General features: G+C 38.7%; 1 protein-coding gene across 43 annotated transcripts in view; it reads right to left on the reverse strand.

The window, feature by feature from the left end:
• The window catches only part of LOC5573626 (Down syndrome cell adhesion molecule-like protein Dscam2), a 302,956-nt gene that overhangs the window by 264,458 nt on the left and 17,422 nt on the right, over window positions 1-21,076 (reverse strand). For 2 of the 43 annotated variants that reach the window (XM_021849884.1, XM_021849882.1), the window contains exon 4: window positions 19,855-20,025. The exons of 35 other annotated variants lie outside the window; for them this stretch is intronic. In XM_021849884.1, the coding sequence (XP_021705576.1) occupies window positions 19,855-20,025 (171 nt within the window). Of the gene's footprint in view, window positions 1-627; window positions 790-1,182; window positions 1,348-1,449; window positions 1,612-7,054; window positions 7,229-19,854; window positions 20,026-20,133; window positions 20,299-20,394; window positions 20,566-21,076 lie in introns of all 43 variants that reach the window. 6 more of the 43 variants (XM_021849888.1, XM_021849886.1, XM_021849890.1 and 3 more) reach the window with 6 other exon arrangements.

Consider the following 21,076-nt stretch of genomic DNA (forward strand, 5'->3'; position numbering starts at 1 on the left):
TACCTACACATCTCCAGCGATAAAAAATGCACCCATCATCTCGCATAAATATCATTGTCAATGAACCAACCGACGACAACAAAGAAAATTATTGTTCATCAACTTCTGAAACCAGCATAGTCTTCGCATTTTTTTGCATTCCATTTCATGTTTTGCTTCGCACGCAGCACTGTGAACCAGTTTCCTAAACGATGGAAAAGGAATGAAAGATGTTATGGATTGCACCTGCCACCTCCCATAAGAAGTATGTGTGTATGCGACGCTTTCTTGTTATGATTTTCGATTTAAGGTTTCGATTTTTCGGAGTTGCGCACGACAGCTGAGCAGACATCGAACGAGTAGCTAGCAGTTCTCTTACGATCTAATCTTACTTGCTAGTGGGAAGGAGGATTCTTGTCGGGATGGGCAGGCCGTGAGGCCCCTGGAGATTGCGGATGGGAATCGTAAAAACTCAAAACAAAAAACGAAGGGATTATCTTCGGGTTAGGGCACGAACCGAAAAATTACAAACTCAAAAACGTTTTCCTAAAATTTTGAAACCCAAAACTAGCGCCATTTGAGACCGCCGAAAAAGAAGGATCAATGAGGATCGATTGGCGTAGTTTCTATAGCCTATATCATCCCTACCGAAGCTGTCGTCCAATGCGAACATCTGCCCATCAGTGGTTACCCATTCCACGATCTCGACGTGATCCGCCACGAAGGAAGGGATCTGACACTTGAACAGGGCGGTATTGCCTTTGATGACGAACACGTCGTAGACCTGCGCCTCGTAGTACTGGTTCACCACTGGAAAAAAGAGGAGAGTACCACAGAAAGAGGAGTGAATAACTCAAACGGACTGGAGTATCAGGGACAGGGAAGCTGAAGACGTTCAAAAGATCCAATGGGCAGTATACCCGTATCGTCATCCATCTCGATCTCCGTGCCGTCGTCCGATACCCAGGAGGTTACGCTGATGAAGTCAGCGATGAACGAAGGGATCAAGCACTTCAAGATTGCGGAGTTTCCGTTCAGTACGTACTCGTCGATCACGCGAGTCTTGTAGAACTGATGGACCACTGAAAGAAGGAGCGATCGGTTCAGGTCAAAACTGGGATACGCGACAACTGATAAGAAGCTAAGTGGGATGGGATCGATGGATGGGTTCGTTGATCGAATTTGGAGCTTATGGCTAAATACCGAGATCATCGCTGTGGGCATGGTATTCTTCTCCGTCGTCGGAGATCCAGGCGTCGACGTAGACAAAGTCCGATATGAACGATGGAATGAGACACTTCAGGAGCGCAGAGTTTCCATTCAAGACGAACTCGTCGGTCAGGCGAGTCTGGTAGAACTGATGAACCACTGTGGGAGGATTGATCGCGATTAGCTGGATGGTAACCAAAATACGGGATAAGGAGAGGGAATACGGGGTTCCGCAACGAGTTCAACGGCTAGCGGACAAACCCAAAGACTCCATATCGATGGTAACGATCTCGTCGTCGATTTCCCACGAATCGATGGTGATGAAGTCCTGCAGGAACGACGGAACTAGACACTTCACGATGGCTGCGTTTCCATTCAGGATGAACTCGTCGTTAACGCGGATCTGATAGTGCTGGTGGACCACTAGAAAGCGACAACGGATAGGGTATGAGTTTAACGGTGATGATCATAGGGTCGAGGTTGTGGATTTTTCAAACTAAGTAGAGTTTGATCAAGCAATACTGAATACTGGCAGCACTGTATGTATGAAATAGCCAAGATTTGAAGAAGATTTCGATGAATAATGGTAATGGGAAGGATCCGCAGAAAGTTCCAATGAAACCCGGACAAGATTTTTAGAGAGATCCGCCAATGACTCCTGGAAGCAGTTTGTGAAATGATCCTCTTATGAATGAATGAATGAAGCTTAACTTCGAAACCACTCAGAATTATCTACGGGCATTTGTTGAATTTTTATAGGATTTTGTTGGATATCTTAGAGAAATCTGTAAAAGATGCATGAAGAAACTATTTTAAATTTCTAGTGCAAGTGCGAGAGATTTTTGTCCAGACTAGAAGAGTAAATCCTTACAGTTTTTCGAAAAAGAGGAGAGATATGTTGGTTTGGCTAACGAATTTATAAGTACTTCTTAACAAAATTATCAATCAATAATAAAACACAATCCAAAATAAAACATTTGTGATGATAACTTTCCGCTTTTTTTTCGATACCTACCTGTGTTTCGGTTGTCACGCTTATTACATCGTGAATATCATGCATGAAACATCCGAAACGTACTATGCGCCTCGACAATATTGCATTTTCAGAAAAACAATTTCATCAATTTGGTGCCCGAAAATGTTGAACAATCCAGCATACATGGATTCTCCCATCATGGCTCCCTTGCAAAGTATAGATAATTACAATCATGGCGGTAGTTTTACTCAACACCATCATAGAACCATGATAAATTTTGCTGAACTTGGGCAGGCGTAACAAATATCACTTGAGAGTTCTTAGGCTTGAGGCGATCATGATGAAGACAAACTAATCTTCTTGAAGAACGTGATAAGATTCGTTCGTTTTATTCAAGAGGAGCACCTTTTGACGTTTGTTTATTTACACTTTTCGTTTTTGAAGAAATACGTTCATGCTAGATTTTGTTACGGCATGAAATTTAAAGCTTCAAAACGACTAAAGGTAAGTATTACCAGCTGTAGATAACTTCTTAATAAGGCCCAGATGTTGAGCAGGGAAAGCAAACATTTAACAACATCCAGAAGTCCACCTTGCAAGGAGGTACCCACCCAGTGGTCCAGTTCCGCTTCTTTATCATGGCCAAGGGGAGGAACACCACTGGAACTGGTTATTTGCGTTATTAGTAAGTTATGCGCCGTGAGTTCAACAACGACTTCCGTGAAGAACAGATCGAAAATCCACGCAAGGATTCATAATACAACAATCAATAATGTACATATTAGTGCGTTGATTGATGGGGGAGAAATTTATGATGTTCTCGACCAAGAGTTCTTACTCTCGCTCGAACGCGTTCTTACAGATAAGTACGAGAGTTTCATAAAACTGTTGCCAAGGTCACTTGTTCTCATTGAAAATGAAGTTTTATGTGATGCATCCGAAGTGTTCTTGAAGAAGTACCGTTTTGTCTCAAATTCCGAACAGACTCATATTCCGAACACTCGGTTTTTGTATGAAGATTTGGTTGAAATGTTTCGCTGAAATATGTCACCAAATAACAAGGAAATGGCAGTCAATTGCAATTCAATTTTAACGTCTCCAATATAATTTATACCACAGGAGTAGTGATGATTCTCTAGTTTGAGACCAGTAGAACAAGCTCAGATACATTTATTTGCGAAATTTTGCATTTGAATACGATTTATTCGTGCTGTTCGGAATTTGAATCAAGGTGTTCGGAATATGAGACAGAATGAACACAGTGTTCGGTATTTGGATCAAAATGTTGTTCAATACTTTTACGTTAAAACAATACTAAAACTAATTCAATCAACATTATTATTGGTACACCCAACAGCCAACAGTTAGGCTTTGCGAAGAAATTAAAATTTACACAAATATCAGCCAATTTATGCCAAGCAGATGCATTTGAAGTCACTGTTGGCCTTAAGTGTTCGGAATATGAGTCAAAACGGTATTTAAAACCAAAAACGGTTCAAGATCATTTCTACTGGGTGAAAATCACTATAAAACCTAGAATAATATGCAAATCAACGATAAAACTGTCATAAAAATAAATAAAGCCAGTTAGAATATAAATTGTTACTTGGGAAGAATCATACCCATCAGGAAGATCATAATCATGCTCATTCACAAACTAATTTTAATCCGTCGGGTATCCGTTCGAATCTTTTGATTTCGAATGGAAAATCCTTTGCCGCTATCGTAGCAGGAAATTTGAACTCCTTCCCTGTTCATACTATGAGTACCCATACTAATTGTTTCAAATCAAATGGAAAAAAAACCGGCCGCCACAGGAAACTTCTACTCTGCCTCTTCGTCTACCGAAAATTCTTACGGAAAACATCAGATAATGTACCCACTTCAAGTGATAAGTCTGCCTCTGATTTTAATTTTCTAACTGCACAATTCAATCTAATGATTGATGCAATGTTCAAAGCCACCACTATGACTGAAGCAGTCCAAGCTGGTGTAAAATTTACTAATCAAATTGTTATTGGATTAAGTTTTTCTAATGGATCCAATAAAAAATATTTTAAATTGGAATGCTTGTTCTTTGAATGGTAAAGAGGACGAGCTGCTTCATTTTATTACAGCAAATAACGCGCATATATCGGTTATTACTGAAACATATTTAAAACCTGGATCTAAACTCAAAAGAGATCCAAACTTTTTTGTTTATCGTAATGATCGACTTGATGGGGCATGTAGGGGAGTTGCAATCATCATTTATAGGCGTATAAAACATCATTTTTTTCCTTTGAAACTAAAGCTTTTGATACTTTAGGTGTTTCTGTTGAAACACAGCTTGGTAAATATACTTTCATAGCTGCCTATTTGCATTTTTAATGCTCTGGACAGCAAGTAAATTTGCTCCAAACTGACTAGCGAAAATTGACTCGCAATAAGTCAATTTTTTTGTCATTGGTGACTTTAATGCCAAACATCGGTCATGGAATAATTTTCAAAGTAATTTCCAACGGCAGAATTTTGTTTTGATGAGTGCTCTTCAGGATATTTCTCAATTCAATACCCTGATAGCCCTACATGTTTTTCCTCTACTCGAAACCCATCTACGATTGATTTGGTCTTAACCGACTCTAGTCATCTTTGTAGCCAATTAGTTACTCATGCTGATTTCGATTCTGACCATGTCCCTGTTACATTTCAAATATCCGATGATGTGATCCTATCAGCTCCACTTTTAACTATTTTAGAGCCAACTGGAATATATATGAAACATATATTGACTCTAACCTTGATGGAAATAAAATTTATCAATTGAACCCTGGTTTTAAGGCCTTTTGGAAATTATCTAAAATTTTGATAAAACCTCAGAAGGCAATACCGGCATTGAAAGAGGAAAACAAATTATTATTAACTAATTGCGAACAAGCTCAAAAACTTGCTATGCAGTTTGAAAGCGCGCACAATTTTAATTTAGGACTGACTATTCCAATTGAACATCAAGTTACTCAGGACTTCGAAAATATTTTCAATCAACAGAAAGTTTTCGAAAATTCCTGGGAGATTGATTTGGAAGAAGTGATAACTATTATTGAAAAAAATAAAAAATATGAAAGCCCCTGGTGATGATGGAATTTTCTACATCCTCATTAAGAAACATTCAGGGAGTTGTTTATCATTCTTGGTTGATTTTCAGTTGGCATATTTTCCTGACAAATGGAAAACTGTCAAGGTTGTACTAATTTAAAAACTGGACAAAAATCCTGCAGAAGCTTCAAGCTATCGTCCAATCAGTTTGCCTTCCTCCATCAGTAAACTTTTTGAAAAGGTGATTTTGAACAGGATGATGGCCCACCCCGACCAGACGGAAGAAACAAGATTATTACAGGATGTGTTCCCCTGATATGATTTTTTTATATCACCAGTTGTTATAAAACATGTACCGTTAGTAGTTGAAATAACAAAAATGCTAACATAATTTGCACAAAATTAAACTGAAATATAACAAACCCTATTATAATAATAACAAAATTATTACAGAATGTGTTGCAAGGCTGTTACAAAATAACAAAAATATGTCACACTATGTTACTGTTTATGACATCGGATGCTATTTGCAACAATCTTATAAATGCGATGTCAAAAATATAACAAATGTTGTTTTAGACGTGTTACTAATAATATAACAAGTTGAGAACAAAGCCATCTTGTTAACAAAATTATATCAACTTCTGTTATTTTTAACTGCTGCTGATAGGAATGTGTTATAATCCTGTTATGTGGTTCTGGTCGGGACATCAACGAAAATTCAATTTTTGCCAATGAACAGTTCGGATTCCGCCATGGACATTCGACCACTCATCAACTTTTACGTGCATTCGACAGTGTTTAGCATGAAGGCTTGATTGTAAAATTTAAAAAAAAAAAACTTTAATTTTCCAACAAACATTGTAGGAATAATTCAAAGTTATCTGTCAAATCGTACACTTCAGGTTAATTATCAGAACTCCAGGTCTGAAAGACTGTAAGAGCTGGTGTTCCTCAAGGCAGCATTTTGGGACCAATATTATACAATATTTTCACATCTGACTTACCTAAGCTACGATCATGTTGAATTCTCAGTAAATAGGGTCCTAAAATGTTTAATGAAATCTTGTTTTTATTTAATAACACGAAAAAGCATGTTACTGCAACTACTTTAGCAATTTTTCCCGCTCAAATAACGGCTATATCATATTTAAACTTCAATTTAAAAATTGCGTCCATAAATAAACCTTGACACTTAAGATCATGTTTGACGTTCGCTTAGTCGACAAAAACACCACTGGGGTTATAGTTTTTTCACTGGGGTTGTTCCTATCTGACATTTCGGAAGTGACACGGAAAACAAAATACACCCAAAAATTTGAGTTTAAGCCAAGGGGTGTGACAAAATCTAAAAAAAAAACATGAAAAAAAGTTTTTGGACTCAAGCAAACGAAAAACATTAAAAAATTGAGTAAGCATGTGTTTTTGGCATAAAATAAAGCGTTTGGCACTAAAATTGGGGTAGGGCTTTAGGACCCTATTGTCTAAAAGTCATACTAATTTTCAAACAACTTACTTCTTTACCTGGATTATGCGTTGTCTTCTGTTTGTCTTCTAAATCATTTGAATTGTTTGGATCGAAACAAATTGGTACAGATACCTACATAGTAATCTGTTTTAAAATAGTCTGTTTTCTGTGATTCCACGATTGAGTATTATCAACGACTTGACCCGACGACTGAAACCGACATCCGCGAAACATGAGTCATCAACTGAAAATCATCAAACATGGACGGGGGAAATGAGGAAGTGTACCCAAGGAAGGACAAGATGGACTACGCAAAACTATGCGCCAAACAACTCCGGGAATCGTACCGCTATCTTCCGCCGCCGTTGCCGATGAATACACGTACGTGTTCTCCTCGTCGGTCCAGGAAACGACGTCGACGAAATCCGCCACAAACGACGGTATCAGACACTTGAGGATGGCCGAATTGCCCCGGATCACGTGCTCTTTGTTGACATCCGCCTCGTAGTACTGCTGAACGACTGTGGCGCGAAAATGCAGGGAGAAGACGAAGACGTTTTATTTAACCTTTGCGTACCCAATTTCTGTTTTTGAGAAATTTCAAATCTTTATTCAGCTATTGCAAATTGATTTTATAACCACCTTTTCTAAAGTGAATAGCATACAATTCAGATGTGCAAGGGCCATATAATGGAACTGGTTTAACTAAAAGTTTTGGATTTATACTTGATTCCTTCAAGATTCTTCACAACTCAATATTTAACCCGTATCATCCCAGCCAATGGAAAAAAAGTGAAAATTGCTGCCATTTCGTTTTAGTTTGAAAGGAATCGTCTGTCTAGATTTTCTATCATTATTGTAAATATCCATCTTTTCGGAGGTCACCGACTGGGTAAAGTCGGTTAAAAAAGAACCCAACTTCCTTTTCAATGAACTTTCACCCAACTAATTGATATGAATGCGAGTCTATTACAATTTGTTTTAATGGTTCAAACTACGGACGTCATGTGATAACTAAATTAGACAATGGGACCGGCTATGGTTTTGGGTATTTTTTCGGTTATTTATGAGGCATGGATTCCTTAAAAAACGGAAGTTTGGGTACGCAAAGGTTAATCCGGATAAGACGAATCAGCGATTTCGTATGGAACATCAGGGGAATCTAAATAAATTATCTGCGACCAGCCAGTGGAACAATGACTCACAACGACAAAGGGCGAACACAATCCTCCACACGCCGAATACCATGAGACAGCTGAAATTTTTTGTATATATTCTGTGGAAACGCGATGATCGGACGGATACGAAACATTCTGCCGGGGCGTTTTCGTTATAGGTTTTCGGATAGGTCTACTTTAGAATGATGCATCGATTCGAACTCCCACGCTGACGAATGTGACACTGGCTGTACAAATCCAACATTCACGACGTTCTGCTTCCATAAACACTGCGTCTTCAATCATTCTTCTTCTAATAATAATGCTTCCAATTAGGTGTCGGTGCCCCCGTCATTTCGAGGAATCACTTTAGCTATAAAAACCGCACCCGCATTTGACACTGACTTCTGCCGAGGCGTACACTTGTTATCTTCATCTGGAACACATATTGTGGAAGCATGGCCGCTTATTTCTTATTTCTCCCCAAATAGGGGAAAACGAACACTCACTCGAATGGGAAGGGATGTGCCGTTCGATTTTTTTTTTCTTCACTGTGGAGTGGAACGAAACTTCTAATTTTGTTTTCTTATATCATTCTTCACGTTTCTTTTGAAGTGGTTGAATTTCTCCCCTTGATTTTCTTCTTTGTTTTCTCTGTTCACTGGGTTCTATTGCACATTTCTTCACAGGACTTTTTCTTCCTTTTGATTTCATGCTAGAAATGATCAGATCACGACTTTCATTTAACTTTCGAATTTATCCGTATATTTAATGCGACTGGACATAATTTATGACGGCAAACATTGATAATTTAAATATTCATTCAGTTAGTATAGGACAGCGTCGGAGTGATGATGAGATAGTCAATTAGATCAACGTTTACAAAAAATATTCGAGGAAAATTGGCCATTCTTCCATTCATCGATATTTTTAATATAAGGTTATGACTTGGCCTATGATCAATCCAGGGTGGCCACCAAAAATCCGTTATGAAATTCCCGCTTTTTTCCCGGTTTTCCCGGTATAATTTTCAAAATTTTCCCGGTTTTTTATTGATGGGCCCGACCGCACAAAAATAACCCAATAATCGGTTTTTTAGTTGGACAAACCAAAAAATTGTACTTTAAGCTTTTAAACGGTATTTTTAGATGATTTTTCCGTTCAATAAGAAACAAATAATATTCGTAGAAGATTGGCATGTGTTGTTTTGGCTCTTGTACAATTAGTATGGAATGAAAAATTGTTGAAAAAACTTAAAAATCGTTTTTCTCAAAAGTAGGATTGTATCACTTACACCCCATTGCTTCTATTCTTGGCACTTTCGATTCACTTAAACATTTAGTGTCCCGGCAAACGTCGTATTGCCCAGTAGGCCGTAGAGGCTTTGGGAAAAATTATCGAATTTTATGTCAAATTCGCATTTCCTGTTTTCTCAACTTTCTTGGAGGATTTCGAAAAATGTTCTTCCACTCAAACACGTCGGAACCCTTGAGGAAAACAAAAGTGAAAGAATTGTTCAAATCAGTCGTCCCGTTCTCAAGCCAACTCGTCACATACAAATACCATTCCATTTTTAATTTAAATACCTAGATCTGTCCCTTTTGTGCATCCTATTACCCTATTAAAAGTATTTCAATTTTTAGTGTTTCTTCTTTTATAAATATAAATATATATAAATATATAATATATATAAATATGAAGAGTTCACTAAAGTAAATATGTTTAAGGTGAGGATGGAACAAAGCCGTTCTAAACTAAAATACTAAAAAAAAAACTAAAGAAAACTATGAATCAAATATGTTTGAGTGCTTAAACCTTCTATTAAAAGTTTCAGAACTCTGAGTCAGATAAGTTAAAGTAAAAATTAGGCCCTGTTAGTAAGAGAAAAAAATCATAAAATATTTCGAAACATTACCAACCAACTTTAGTGTAGCAAACTAGACTATTTCTACAAGAAAATCATGTTTGAAACCTATCTGTCCAAGATAACAGATGGCAATATGATCAACCATATCAACTTTCTAAAACTTATTTTTGATGGTTTGTAGATTTATAGCTTGAAGATGTTCGTTCAAAATGATTTTCCCGGTGACCATCTCAAATTCCCGTTTTTTCCCGTCTTTTTCCCGATGTATTCAAATTCCCGTCTTTTTCCCGCTTTTCCCATTTTTCCCGGTTCGGTGGCCACCCTGTCAATCTGATTGCCTTACAGCTCATCCAGAGATTTTTCGGAACATGCCTCTAACAAAACTTTCAGGAAATTCTCCAGAAATTCATTAAGGACTTCTTTTTTTTCTATCTTTATTAACGAGATTTTTAGCCCTGGGCTAGTTCATCTCTGGATTAAGGACTTCTTTTAGGAATTACTCAAAAAAATCTTTCTTGAACATAATCCTGGAGAAAATCTTCCAATCATTTCATTTTATTGTTGCGAATTTATCTGACGATTTCGAATTATTGAAAATCAGTTGGTTTTAAACTGACATAGCTGAAAAAATATCAGCACAGTTTCTGCATGTGGGCGCAAATAGGGAAATTTTTCCTTGACTTAATATGAATCATGAGGACAGAGTTTAATTGTTTCGAAATTGCGAGCTTCTAAGTCACCTTGTCTGCCTGAAAGAATGATGGGCTACTTAGCTTTAAAGACTGAAGGAAAATGTGTATTACTAGTGGCTGAGGAATCCCTGGAAAAATTACCGGAAAAATCACCAGAGTCTCTCGTTGAACATCCGCGGGTAAATTTCTATAAGAAACGCCTAAAGATATTCTTGAAATCTATTAAGATGTCCATGTAAAGTAGCTGAAAGAATGTTTAAAAAATTTCTGGAAAAATTCCTTGTACATACAATCTGAGAAAATTCTGGAAAACAAAACTGTTACAGAACTCGCAGTTTTAGAACAATTATCAATTTAAACATAGTACCACGAACATTAACGCTCAATATTAAAAATACTGATTTTCGATTTAGTGATACCAGCGCCACGAGTAAGCATGAGGCACACTACCAAATATTACAATTGAGCGCTGTTTTGCTGTTCGATGGAAAAAAAATCGAGTGTTATGTATGTTTGTCTGTGATTTATCTGTATCTCGTTCCCCTGGTAAAATTATCACTTCTTTGATTTTACTAAAATCTTGATTCAATAAAAAAAATCAAGGAAGGGTGAAAATTAATTTAAAACAGTGGTTAAAAAATATATCTCCAATTTTTTTTTCACAAAGATCTCAGAAGGAAATTCCTACAGTTTTTTCTAGTTATCTCACTTTAATTATAATCATTATTCACAATTAATAATCATACTGAGTTAAACACCTTGAATAAATTCCTGCACAAACCCTTTGAATAATTTCCTATAACTATCCATGAAGCATCTTTGTAATTTTCCAAAGAATTCCTTGATGAAATCCGTGAGGGGTTTGATTTGAATCATCAAATCTGGCCACAATAAGAGTCAATGCTTTATCAGAATTCAATGAATTTTAGATTTGCTATATTTCTATCGAAAGCTTATAAAGAAATTCAAGTCAGTCCAAGTTCACCTGACCGGGAGTAAAGCAGTTTTGCTAATTTGTCTTTGGTTTTGCTGCAGCACATCAGATCGAATACAGAAAACTACCATTAGTCCAAAAATGGCACTCATATGACTACTTGAGCTTCTCTATACAAATCTTCAGAATTTCGAAAATTTCATCAAGATTTTTTTTAATATTCCTCCAAAGTTTTATCTAAAAATACAAACATAATGCCATTTGTAGTGCCTGTGTTCGGGAAATTTTCTAGGAATAAATCTAAAGTTTTCTCCAGAACACTTCCTCTCCTTATCATTGAGTTTCTCATGAAACATCTTCAGAAAACCATCAAGATTATCTTTGAAAGTTCGTGTCCTCTAATAATCTCATTCAAAATCATCCATATTATCTCTGAAGCCAATGTCCTCTAAGAATCTCGTTCAAATAGTCAATTTTGGCAGTATAGCTTGCATGATGTTTTTTAATGAAGTATGCATGATGTTCGAAGTAGCTTCTGAAGAAGTGATACCCATAAAAAGTTTAATTATAGCCGAGAAGAACTTGTAAAACAATACCTGGAGGTGTTTTTGGAAAGATTCTTATCACAATTATGAGGTGAATTGTAGGTTCGCTTAAAACATATTTAAGATAAAGAGGAAAGGGATGTTCCAAAAAACCCTGTTTAACTATATTGGGAAAACCTCAGGAAAAAGAAATATATCCTGGGGATTCATTCGAAAAATTTCTGATATAACTTACATAAAACATCATTATAGTAATTTATTGTAGTCATAGTTATGCGATTACTGATGCATTTTACTGCAAAATGATGTTACATACATTACAGATGAAGTATACATTTTTGGAAAATGTTTTGTATGAATGTCTGCCGATATTTTAAAGAGTTTTGTTTTATATACCTCACGAATACAACCTTAACGAGATTTTTCCAAGAATAACCACAGAAATTACCTCAGAGATTCCATCAGAATATCATCTTTAGAGGATGAATTATTACATCTTTTTAGATATTTTTCAAGAAAGCCTTGAGTCATATAGGATTTTATCCAGTGATTCTTCTATTGATTCCTCAAGACTCCCGCATAGAACAACATAGAAAATTTAACCAGAGATGTCTCCAGGGATCTCTTCGAATGTTCAACAAAATAGTATTCCGGAATTTATTTTAGATTTAACTAGGAATTTCACTAAGCATACCGTCAGGAATTGTTCAAGATATTCTTTCAAAGATTTCATTAGGAATTCCTCCAATAATGTTTTGAGATATTTCCTAAGAAATTATTCGTAGATTTTTGTCCAGACTAGAAGAGTAAATCCTTACAGTTTTTCGAAAGAATATACAGGGAAGTCAGCCGGAATATTTATGGTAGCATTACCCAAGGATCCCGTCTATGGTTCATGGAGGAGCAACTCTGAAGATCTAGGAGGATTCTATCTACGGTTTATGCAGAAAAAAGTACAATGATCCTGAGGAAATTCATCCAAAGTTGCTGGAGGAATCTCTTCAGGGTTATTGAAGCAATTCATTCCCAGTTAGTGTAAGAATTCATCTAGCCTTTCTGGAGAGGACCATCCAATGTTACTGAAGGAACCCCACTAGGGTTCCTGAAGAGTCCCCTTTAAAGTTGCTAAAGAAACCACTCTAGGGTTCATGGATGAGGGATCTTGACAGAATTTCTTAAAGACATTCCTTCCAACGATCCTCTGATAAGTTCTTTCAAGTTAATGGAGCATTCCATCTAGATTATAAGGCAAAGTTTTCTTGGGTTCCTGGAGAAACCTTTTCCAGGATTACTAAAAGATCACCTGGAGGATCTCCTTCAAGATTCCTGTAGAAGCTACTCCATGGATATTGGAAGAACTCATCTAAGATTACTGTGAAAATCTCTTCAAAATTACTGAAGAAATGTCTCCATAATTTCTGCAAAAAACATCAATGATTAATGGAGAAATTTTTTCAGGTTTACTGGAGCAGCTAATCAAGAGTACATGAAGGATCTCTAATAGGATTCCTGGAGAAACTTCAAGACAAGATTTTTGGAGAAATCCACGTTTGGCCAGCATTCCTCCAGCATTCCTCCAGCATTCTTGAGATGATCCTCTCAGGATTTTGAATAGAGCTCAACGGTGAATCCATTCAGGAATATCCATGGGTGTATGTTGAATTCGCAAAGGGTTGGAGGGCTCAGAAACATCTGTACAGGATTCATGGATAAACAAACTAGTGTGAGTTTCCAGTGCAGAGAGAGAGGGAGATTTTTGTCCAGAATTGCTGAAACAATCCTTACACGTTTTTGAGAGAATCTATGCAATAGAATTCATCCAGATGTGCTCGAGAGATCCCCTTTAGGGCACCTGGAGAATGTCGTAGAAGATGAATTACTCTTAGGTTCAACCACTTTGAAGATGCAGGATGATCTATGAGTTTTTGGAGAAATATCTCTCATTTGTCTGAAGAAATCCATCCAACGTTGCTACAGAGATCCCTCCAGGGTTACTAGAGCATTCTATTCAGAACTTTTTGAAGAATTCACCTAATTTTCCGAAGAAAACATCTCTAGGGTTTCTGAAGAATTCATTTCAAGGTTGTTGAAGAAACCACTCTAGAGTTCATGGACGAACCACTCCAAGGATGTTTTGATGTTGCTTAAGGTGCTGCCCATCCAGAGTTTTTGGAAGGACGCTTTCTGAAGAAAATCATTCAGGGTCACTGAAAGATTCTTCCAGGGTCTTGGAGAATTTTCTTCAAGGTTCATAGAACAACCCACATATGTTTCATGGAGGAGCGTCGCCAAGGGTCTTGGAGGAATCTATCTGTAGTTTCTGAAAGGATTTCTGGAGAAATCTATCCAAGTTTGTTGGATTGATCTCTCGGGGGCTATTGCTCCAATCCATCTAGAGTTTTTGGAAGATTTAATTTAGACTTTCAAGTGGAAACCATCCAGAATTACTGAGGGATTCCCTCTCTAGGATTTCTGCAGAATCTTCTTCAGCTCATGAAGAAGCAACTACAATGATCTTGAACAAACTTATTACAGTTAACTCTCCCTTACTCGATATTCCGTATCTTGATATCGAGTTAGCGAACCATAGTAAAAGTTGGTTTTCATGGCTAACTCGATGGTCCCTTAGATCGCAGTTGCACTGGTTTTGTGTTCTGTAACTCGATACCTCCCTTACTCGATGGTCCCTTCAATATCGAGTAAGGGAGAGTTGACTGTAATTGTATCTGGAAAATGTCTCCAATGTTTCTGGAGAAATTAATTAATTAATGCAACAATCCATCCAGAGTTTCTTCAGCATCTTCTCTAGGGTTCCTGGAGCAACTCCTCTCCGATACCTAGAGGAACTTCCTCAGCAATCTTGAGGGATCCTCTTAGGAGTTTCCTAGAGAAATCCCATCGAGATCATGCAGAAATTTTTGAAAAATTGCGGAAACATTCCTTTCAGATTGTTGGGAAAATTCGTCATGCCTTCCTGGAGAAAACCATCCTGGGCTGCTCAAGGATCCCTCATCTGGAGAGTTCCTGTCGAAATTCCTGAAGAAACCACTCAAGGGGACATTTCATGGAGAAGCCTCTTCAAGGATCCCAGGAAGTTTCTGGAGCAATATCTCTCAGGCTTCTGAAAAAGGGAGAACTCCTTCCAGGATTACTTGAGCAATCTATCCATAGTTTTTGGAGTATTTTTTGGGTTCCTAGGGTAAGTCTCTTAGAATACCTAGACAAACACTTCTTGAAGGAATCCCTTTTGAAATTCGTTAAGACGAGGTCATCCAGGGTTACTGAAGGAATCTGTTTTAAAACTCCTAGAAACCAACTTAGGTTTCATGGAGTACTTAGTCACTCCAATGAAATTAGAGGGATCCATCTAAAGTTTCTAAAGAAAGACCTCCAATGTTTCTGAGGAAGTCCGTTTAAGATTGTTTGATAGATCCTCCTTGAGTTACTGGAGCAATCCATCCTGAGCTTCTGGAAGAATTCATTTAGCCTTACTGAAGGATTCCCTCTCTAGGATTCCTGGCGAATCCCCTTCAAAGTAGATGAGAAAACTAGTCAAAGGATTCATGGAGAAGCCACTCCAAGAATCTTGGAGGAACCCATCAATGGTTACTGGAGAAATTGCCGTAAAATTTCAGTAAATATCCAATCGTAGCTCCTGGAGAGCTCCTGGAAGCTCTTAAGGTGAAGATGAATCGAAGCCAAACCTCAAATTTTCAAGAGCACGGATCTGGAGAACCGAACACCCGTTTGAGCTGAAAAGTTAATCGATTGGTCACCATCAGCGAGTAACCAATCGATTAGGTTTTCAACTCAAACGGATGTTTGGTTCTCCAGATCCGTGCTCTTGAAAATTTGAGGTTTGGCTTCGATTTATCTTCACCTTAAAGAAATCCCTTAAGAGATTCTTTAGAAATTCCTTCAGGATTACCGAAGCATTCCATTGTCTGAGATTTCTGAAGGGATGTTTCCAAGGTTTCAGGAGAAATTCATCCAGATTTCTTGAAAAAATCATTCCAGGATTACTCCAGCTTCTGGAAGAATCCATCTTGCCTTCCTGAAGAATGCCAATCTAAGGGTTACTGAAGAGTCCCCTCTAAGGTTACAAAAAAATGCCTGTAACCACAAAAAACTGCTGGAGTAACCACTCAAAGGCTCATGGAGAAGCCACTCCAAGGATTTTGGAGGAAGCCATCTGAACCCATGTAACCTTTTCTATCTCTACCTTTCCTGGACCATACCATCCCGGATTACAGAAAGAATCTCCTTGAAGGCTCCTAGATACCAACTTAGGTTTCGTGGAGGAGTCACTCCAAGGATTTTCGAGGCACCCATCGAAAGTTTCTAGAGAAATACCTCCAATGTATCTAGGGACATCCGTCCAAAGTTATTGGATAGATCCCTTCTGGGTTACTGGAGAAATCCATCCAGAGTTACTGAAGAACTCATCTAGGTTTCCTGAAGATCACCCTTCAAAGTAGATAGAGAAATTAGTCAAGGGTTCATGGAGAACCCACTCCAAGGATCTTGGAGGAATCCATCTATGGTTTCAGGAGAAATCTCTATAAGGTTTCTGGAGATATCCATTCGTAGCTACTGGAGCAATTCATCTAGAGTTTCTGGAGGATATTTTCTAGTATTCCTTTTGATTTTGGGGGTCCTCAGGAGTTTTTTTTTCTGGAAAAATATCTCTCAGGTTTTTTGAGAAATGTATCCAGGAAGAAACTCTTCCAGGATTATTTGAGAAATCCTTCCAAAGTTTATGGAGTATTTTTTAAGGGTTCCTGGGGAAGCTGTTCTAGAATACCTAGAAGAACACTTCTTGACGAAATCCCTTTTGAAATTCGTTAAGACATCCCTTCAGAGATCCTTGAGAAATTCCTTGTGTGTTACCAAAGCATTCTAACCAGATTTTTTGGGAGAATTCATCTTGCTTTCCTGGATTTCCAGAGACACTGAAGGGCCTATTCTGAAGGATACCTGGAGAATACCCTTCAAGGTTCCTGGACACACCACTCCAAGGATCTTGGAGGAATCGATTCAAGATTTCTAAAGGAATCTTTCGAAGGTTTCTGGAGAAATCCATCCAGGGTTTCTTGAAGAAATCTTTCCAGAATTACTTCACATCTACAGCTTCTGGAAGAATTCACTTAGCTTTCCTGGAGAAAACCACCCAAGAGTTACTGAAGGATCCCCTCTAAGATTCCAGGAGAATTCTTTTTAAGGTTGCTGGAGAAACCATTTAAGGGCTGAGTGGCTGGAGAAGCCACTCCAAAGATATTGGAGGAACCCATCTGAGATTTCATGGTTCCTAGTTCGGGGTAGTTGGTGCGATCTATGCAAATTTTCTGCAAAAAAATTCCTACTCTTCCAAAACGATACCATCCCGGGTTAATGAAGGAATCTCCTTTACGGCTCCTAGATACAATCTTAGGTTTCGTGGAGGAACAACTCCAAAGGTTTTGGAGGTACCCATCTAAAGTTGCTGAAAAAAGACCTCCAACGTTTCTGATGAAATGAAGGTTGTTGGATAGATCCCTCCTGGGTTACCGAAGCAATCCATCCAGAGTTTCTGGAAGAATTCATTTAGCCTTTCTAAAGGTAATCATTTAGTGTTACTGAAGGATTCCCTCTTTAGGATTCCTGGAGATTCCCTTCCAAAGTAAATGAAAAAAAAAACTACTCGAGGGTTCACGGGGAAGTCACTACAAGGATGTTGGAGGAACCCATCCATGGTTTCTGGAGAAATATCTACAAGGTTTCTGGAGATATCTATTCGTAGCTACTGGAGAAATTATTACTGGACCAATCCATCCAGAGTTCTTGGAGGATCTCTTCTTGGGTGCCAGGAAAAATTTCTCTCGATCTTGAGGGAACCCCTTAGGAGTTTTTTTTTTAAGAAATCCCTTCAGAGATTCTGGAGGAATTCTTCGTGAATTACACATGAATTTTTTGGGAGTATTCTTCATGCCTTCCTAGAGAAAACCAACCATCCAAAGCTACTCAAGGATCCGCTCTCTGGACAGTTCCCTTCGAAATTCCTTAAGAAACCACTCAAGGGTTCATTTAATGGAGAAGCCACTTCTAGAATCTTGGAGGAATTCATCTAAGGTGTCTAGAGAAATATCTCTCTGGTTTCTTCTACTTAGAGAACACTTCTAGGGATCTCGAAGGAATCCCTTCAGAAATTGTCGAAGGAATACCGTCAGAGATCCTTGAGAAATTCCTGCAGAGTTACCCAAGCATTCCTTCAAGAATTCATGGGAGAATTCATCTTACTTTCCTGGGTTTCCTGGGGTATTGAAAGATCCCCCTTCTAGGATTTCTACAGAATCCCCCCCATCAAGGCTGCTAGAGAAACCATTGCAAGAATCTTGGAGAAACCCATCTAAGTTTTCTGAAGGAATCTGCCTGATTCCTTTAGAAATCCATCCAGGGATCTTGCAGATATTATTGTAGGATTTTCGGAGTATTTCATCCAAATATTTTGAAGAATTAATCTGGCCCTCCTGGAGAAAACTATCCAGAGTTACTGAAAGATCCCCTATCTGGAGAGTCCTTTTTGAAGTTATTGAAGAAACCACTCAAGAGTTCATAGAGAATCCACCTCAAGGATCTTGGAGGAATCCATCTAAGGTTTCTGGAGGAATATCTCTCAGGTTTCTTGAGAAATTTATCCGGGCAAAAATTCTTCAAGGGTTACTTGACCAGTCCATACATAGTTTTTAAGGGATTTCTTCGAGGGTTCCTGGAGAATCTCTCCTAGAGTCTAGAATCACTTCTAGGTATCTTGAAGGAATCCCTTTGGAAATTCATTCCGAGATCTTCGAGAAATTCCTTCAGGTGTACCGAAGTATTCCATCCAGATTGTCTGGGAGAATTCATCTTGCTTTCCTGGGTCTGTAGGGTTACTGAAGGATCTCCTCTCTATGAGTCCTGCAGAACCCCCTTCAAGGTTCCTGAAGAAACCACTTCAAAAATCTTGAACTGACAAAAAAAAAGATTTTTGGAGGAATCTCTCCCTGGTTTCTGGAGAAATCCATTCAGGGTTCCTAAAGATATTATTTCAGGATTACTAGAATATTCTTTAAAAATTTCATCTTGCATTCCTGGAGAAAACCAACTAGGATTACTGAAGAATCCCCTCTAGAGGGTTTCTGGAGGAGCTCTTTAAAAAGTTCTTAAGATAACATTCAAGGGCTCATGAAGGAACCACTCCAGCGATCTCGGAGGAACCCATCTAAGGTTGTTGGAGAAGTTTTTTGGATAAAATGCTAAAGGTTCCTGTAAAAATCCGTTCATTGTTACTGGATCAAATCATCCGGAGTTTTTGGGAGCATTTTTTAGTATTCCTGTTCATCAAGGGTTTCTGGAAGAACTCAGTTTTTGGAGAAACCACTTTAGGGGTCCTATTGGAACTACTGGAGGAATCTCTTCAGGTATTCTGGAGGAATCCCATCATAATTCCAGCAGGAATCTCTCCAGAATGTCTGGAGGGATCTCTCGAGGGTTGCTTGAGGTAAACTGTAGAATTACCGTTGTTGCTCAAAATAAACCTTTTGGTAACAAAAACATGGACGTGACAACGAAAATCAATAATAAATGAGAAGATATAAGAAGGTCACGAATTCGGATGTCAGGGATATAAGGAACCTAACGGCATTTCGCTCTTCAATCAAACCTAGACTGCCATCATCCCCGGGATAGTACTCAGTCCCATCCGAATCGAACCACAGATCAACGGCCACAAAGTCCGCAACGAACGAGGGGATTTCACACTTCATGATCGCGGAGTTGCCCCGGATGACGTACTCGTTGTCCGCTTCCGCTTCGTAGCTTTGAATGACCACTGAAATCGACCACAACAACGGAGAACGGTGTTAAAGGCGGGAAACTTAAAAGGAAGGAGATTCTGGGATGTGTGGAACTTCGAAGAATTGTTAGACCACTCTAACCGTGCTGATCGTCGTTGTTCGACAGTCGGTACTCCTCTCCGGAGTCGTCGATCCACGCATCGATGAACACGAAATCGGCGATGAAGGACGGAATCTTGCACTTCAAAATGGCGGAATTACCGCGGATGATGTACTCGTTTTCAGCCTCCGTAATGTAGTGCTGATTAACAACTGTAGCGTGTGAGAGGAAGACGGCATTTGTAGAATATTTGTATGAACTTAAAACGTAGTGGATGAGGAAGAGGGATCGCAGAGTTCAAAAAAGGAAATGTCAATAACCAAGTTCTTGCGCGTCGTAGTGATACTCATTGCCGTCGCTGTCGATCCACGCTTCGACAAACACGAAATCCGCTATAAACGACGGAACCTTGCACTTCAGTATGGCGGAGTTACCCCGAATGACGTACTCATTCTCACCATCCGTCTGGTAGAACTGATTGACCACTGGAAACGGAAAGAACGGGATCAAGTGTGAACTCAACATAGGACATGAAGGGATATTCAGGAGAGATATTGATAACATCATGTGTAAAGAATCACCATCTCTGCCATCATCTTCGTGGTAATGGTACTCATTTCCATCGCTATCCAACCACGTTTCAACAAAGACAAAATCGGCGATGAACGAGGGAATTTTACACTTCAGGATGGCCGAGTTACCCCGAATGATGTACTCGTCCTCGGAACCGGTTTGATAGAACTGATTGACCACTGGAAAGAAGCGAAGTTCAACACTGAAAAGGCATGTCTCAAATCATAAATACTGATGAAGGATGAAGGGACTTGGAATTTCTTTCTAGCCTAACCCTAACCGTAGTCTTCGGATTGAACCATTTCCGTGCCCTCCTCGTCGATCCACGATTCGACACGAACAAAGTCCGACACAAACGAAGGGATGGAACACTTCAGAATGGCCGAATTACCACGAATTACGTACTCGGTTAGAATCTCCGGCTGATAATGCTGGTTGATAACTGATGAAAACGGAAACAAATAAGGCGCATTAGAACTCAAAAAGATTAGAAGGTTGTGATGGGGAGGGCGGATCTATCGCAAGCTGGGTGGAAGTCACACAACCGTAGTCTTCCGAGGGCAGAAGTTCGTTATTCTCTTCGTCGATCCAGGCTTCGACGCGTACAAAGTCCGCTACAAACGACGGGATTGAACACTTGAGTATGGCAGCGTTGCCTCGGATAACGTATTCCATCATGATATTGGCTCC

Source organism: Aedes aegypti, chromosome 3 (genome assembly GCF_002204515.2).
Source record: "Aedes aegypti strain LVP_AGWG chromosome 3, AaegL5.0 Primary Assembly, whole genome shotgun sequence".
NCBI lineage: Eukaryota > Metazoa > Arthropoda > Insecta > Diptera > Culicidae > Aedes > Aedes aegypti.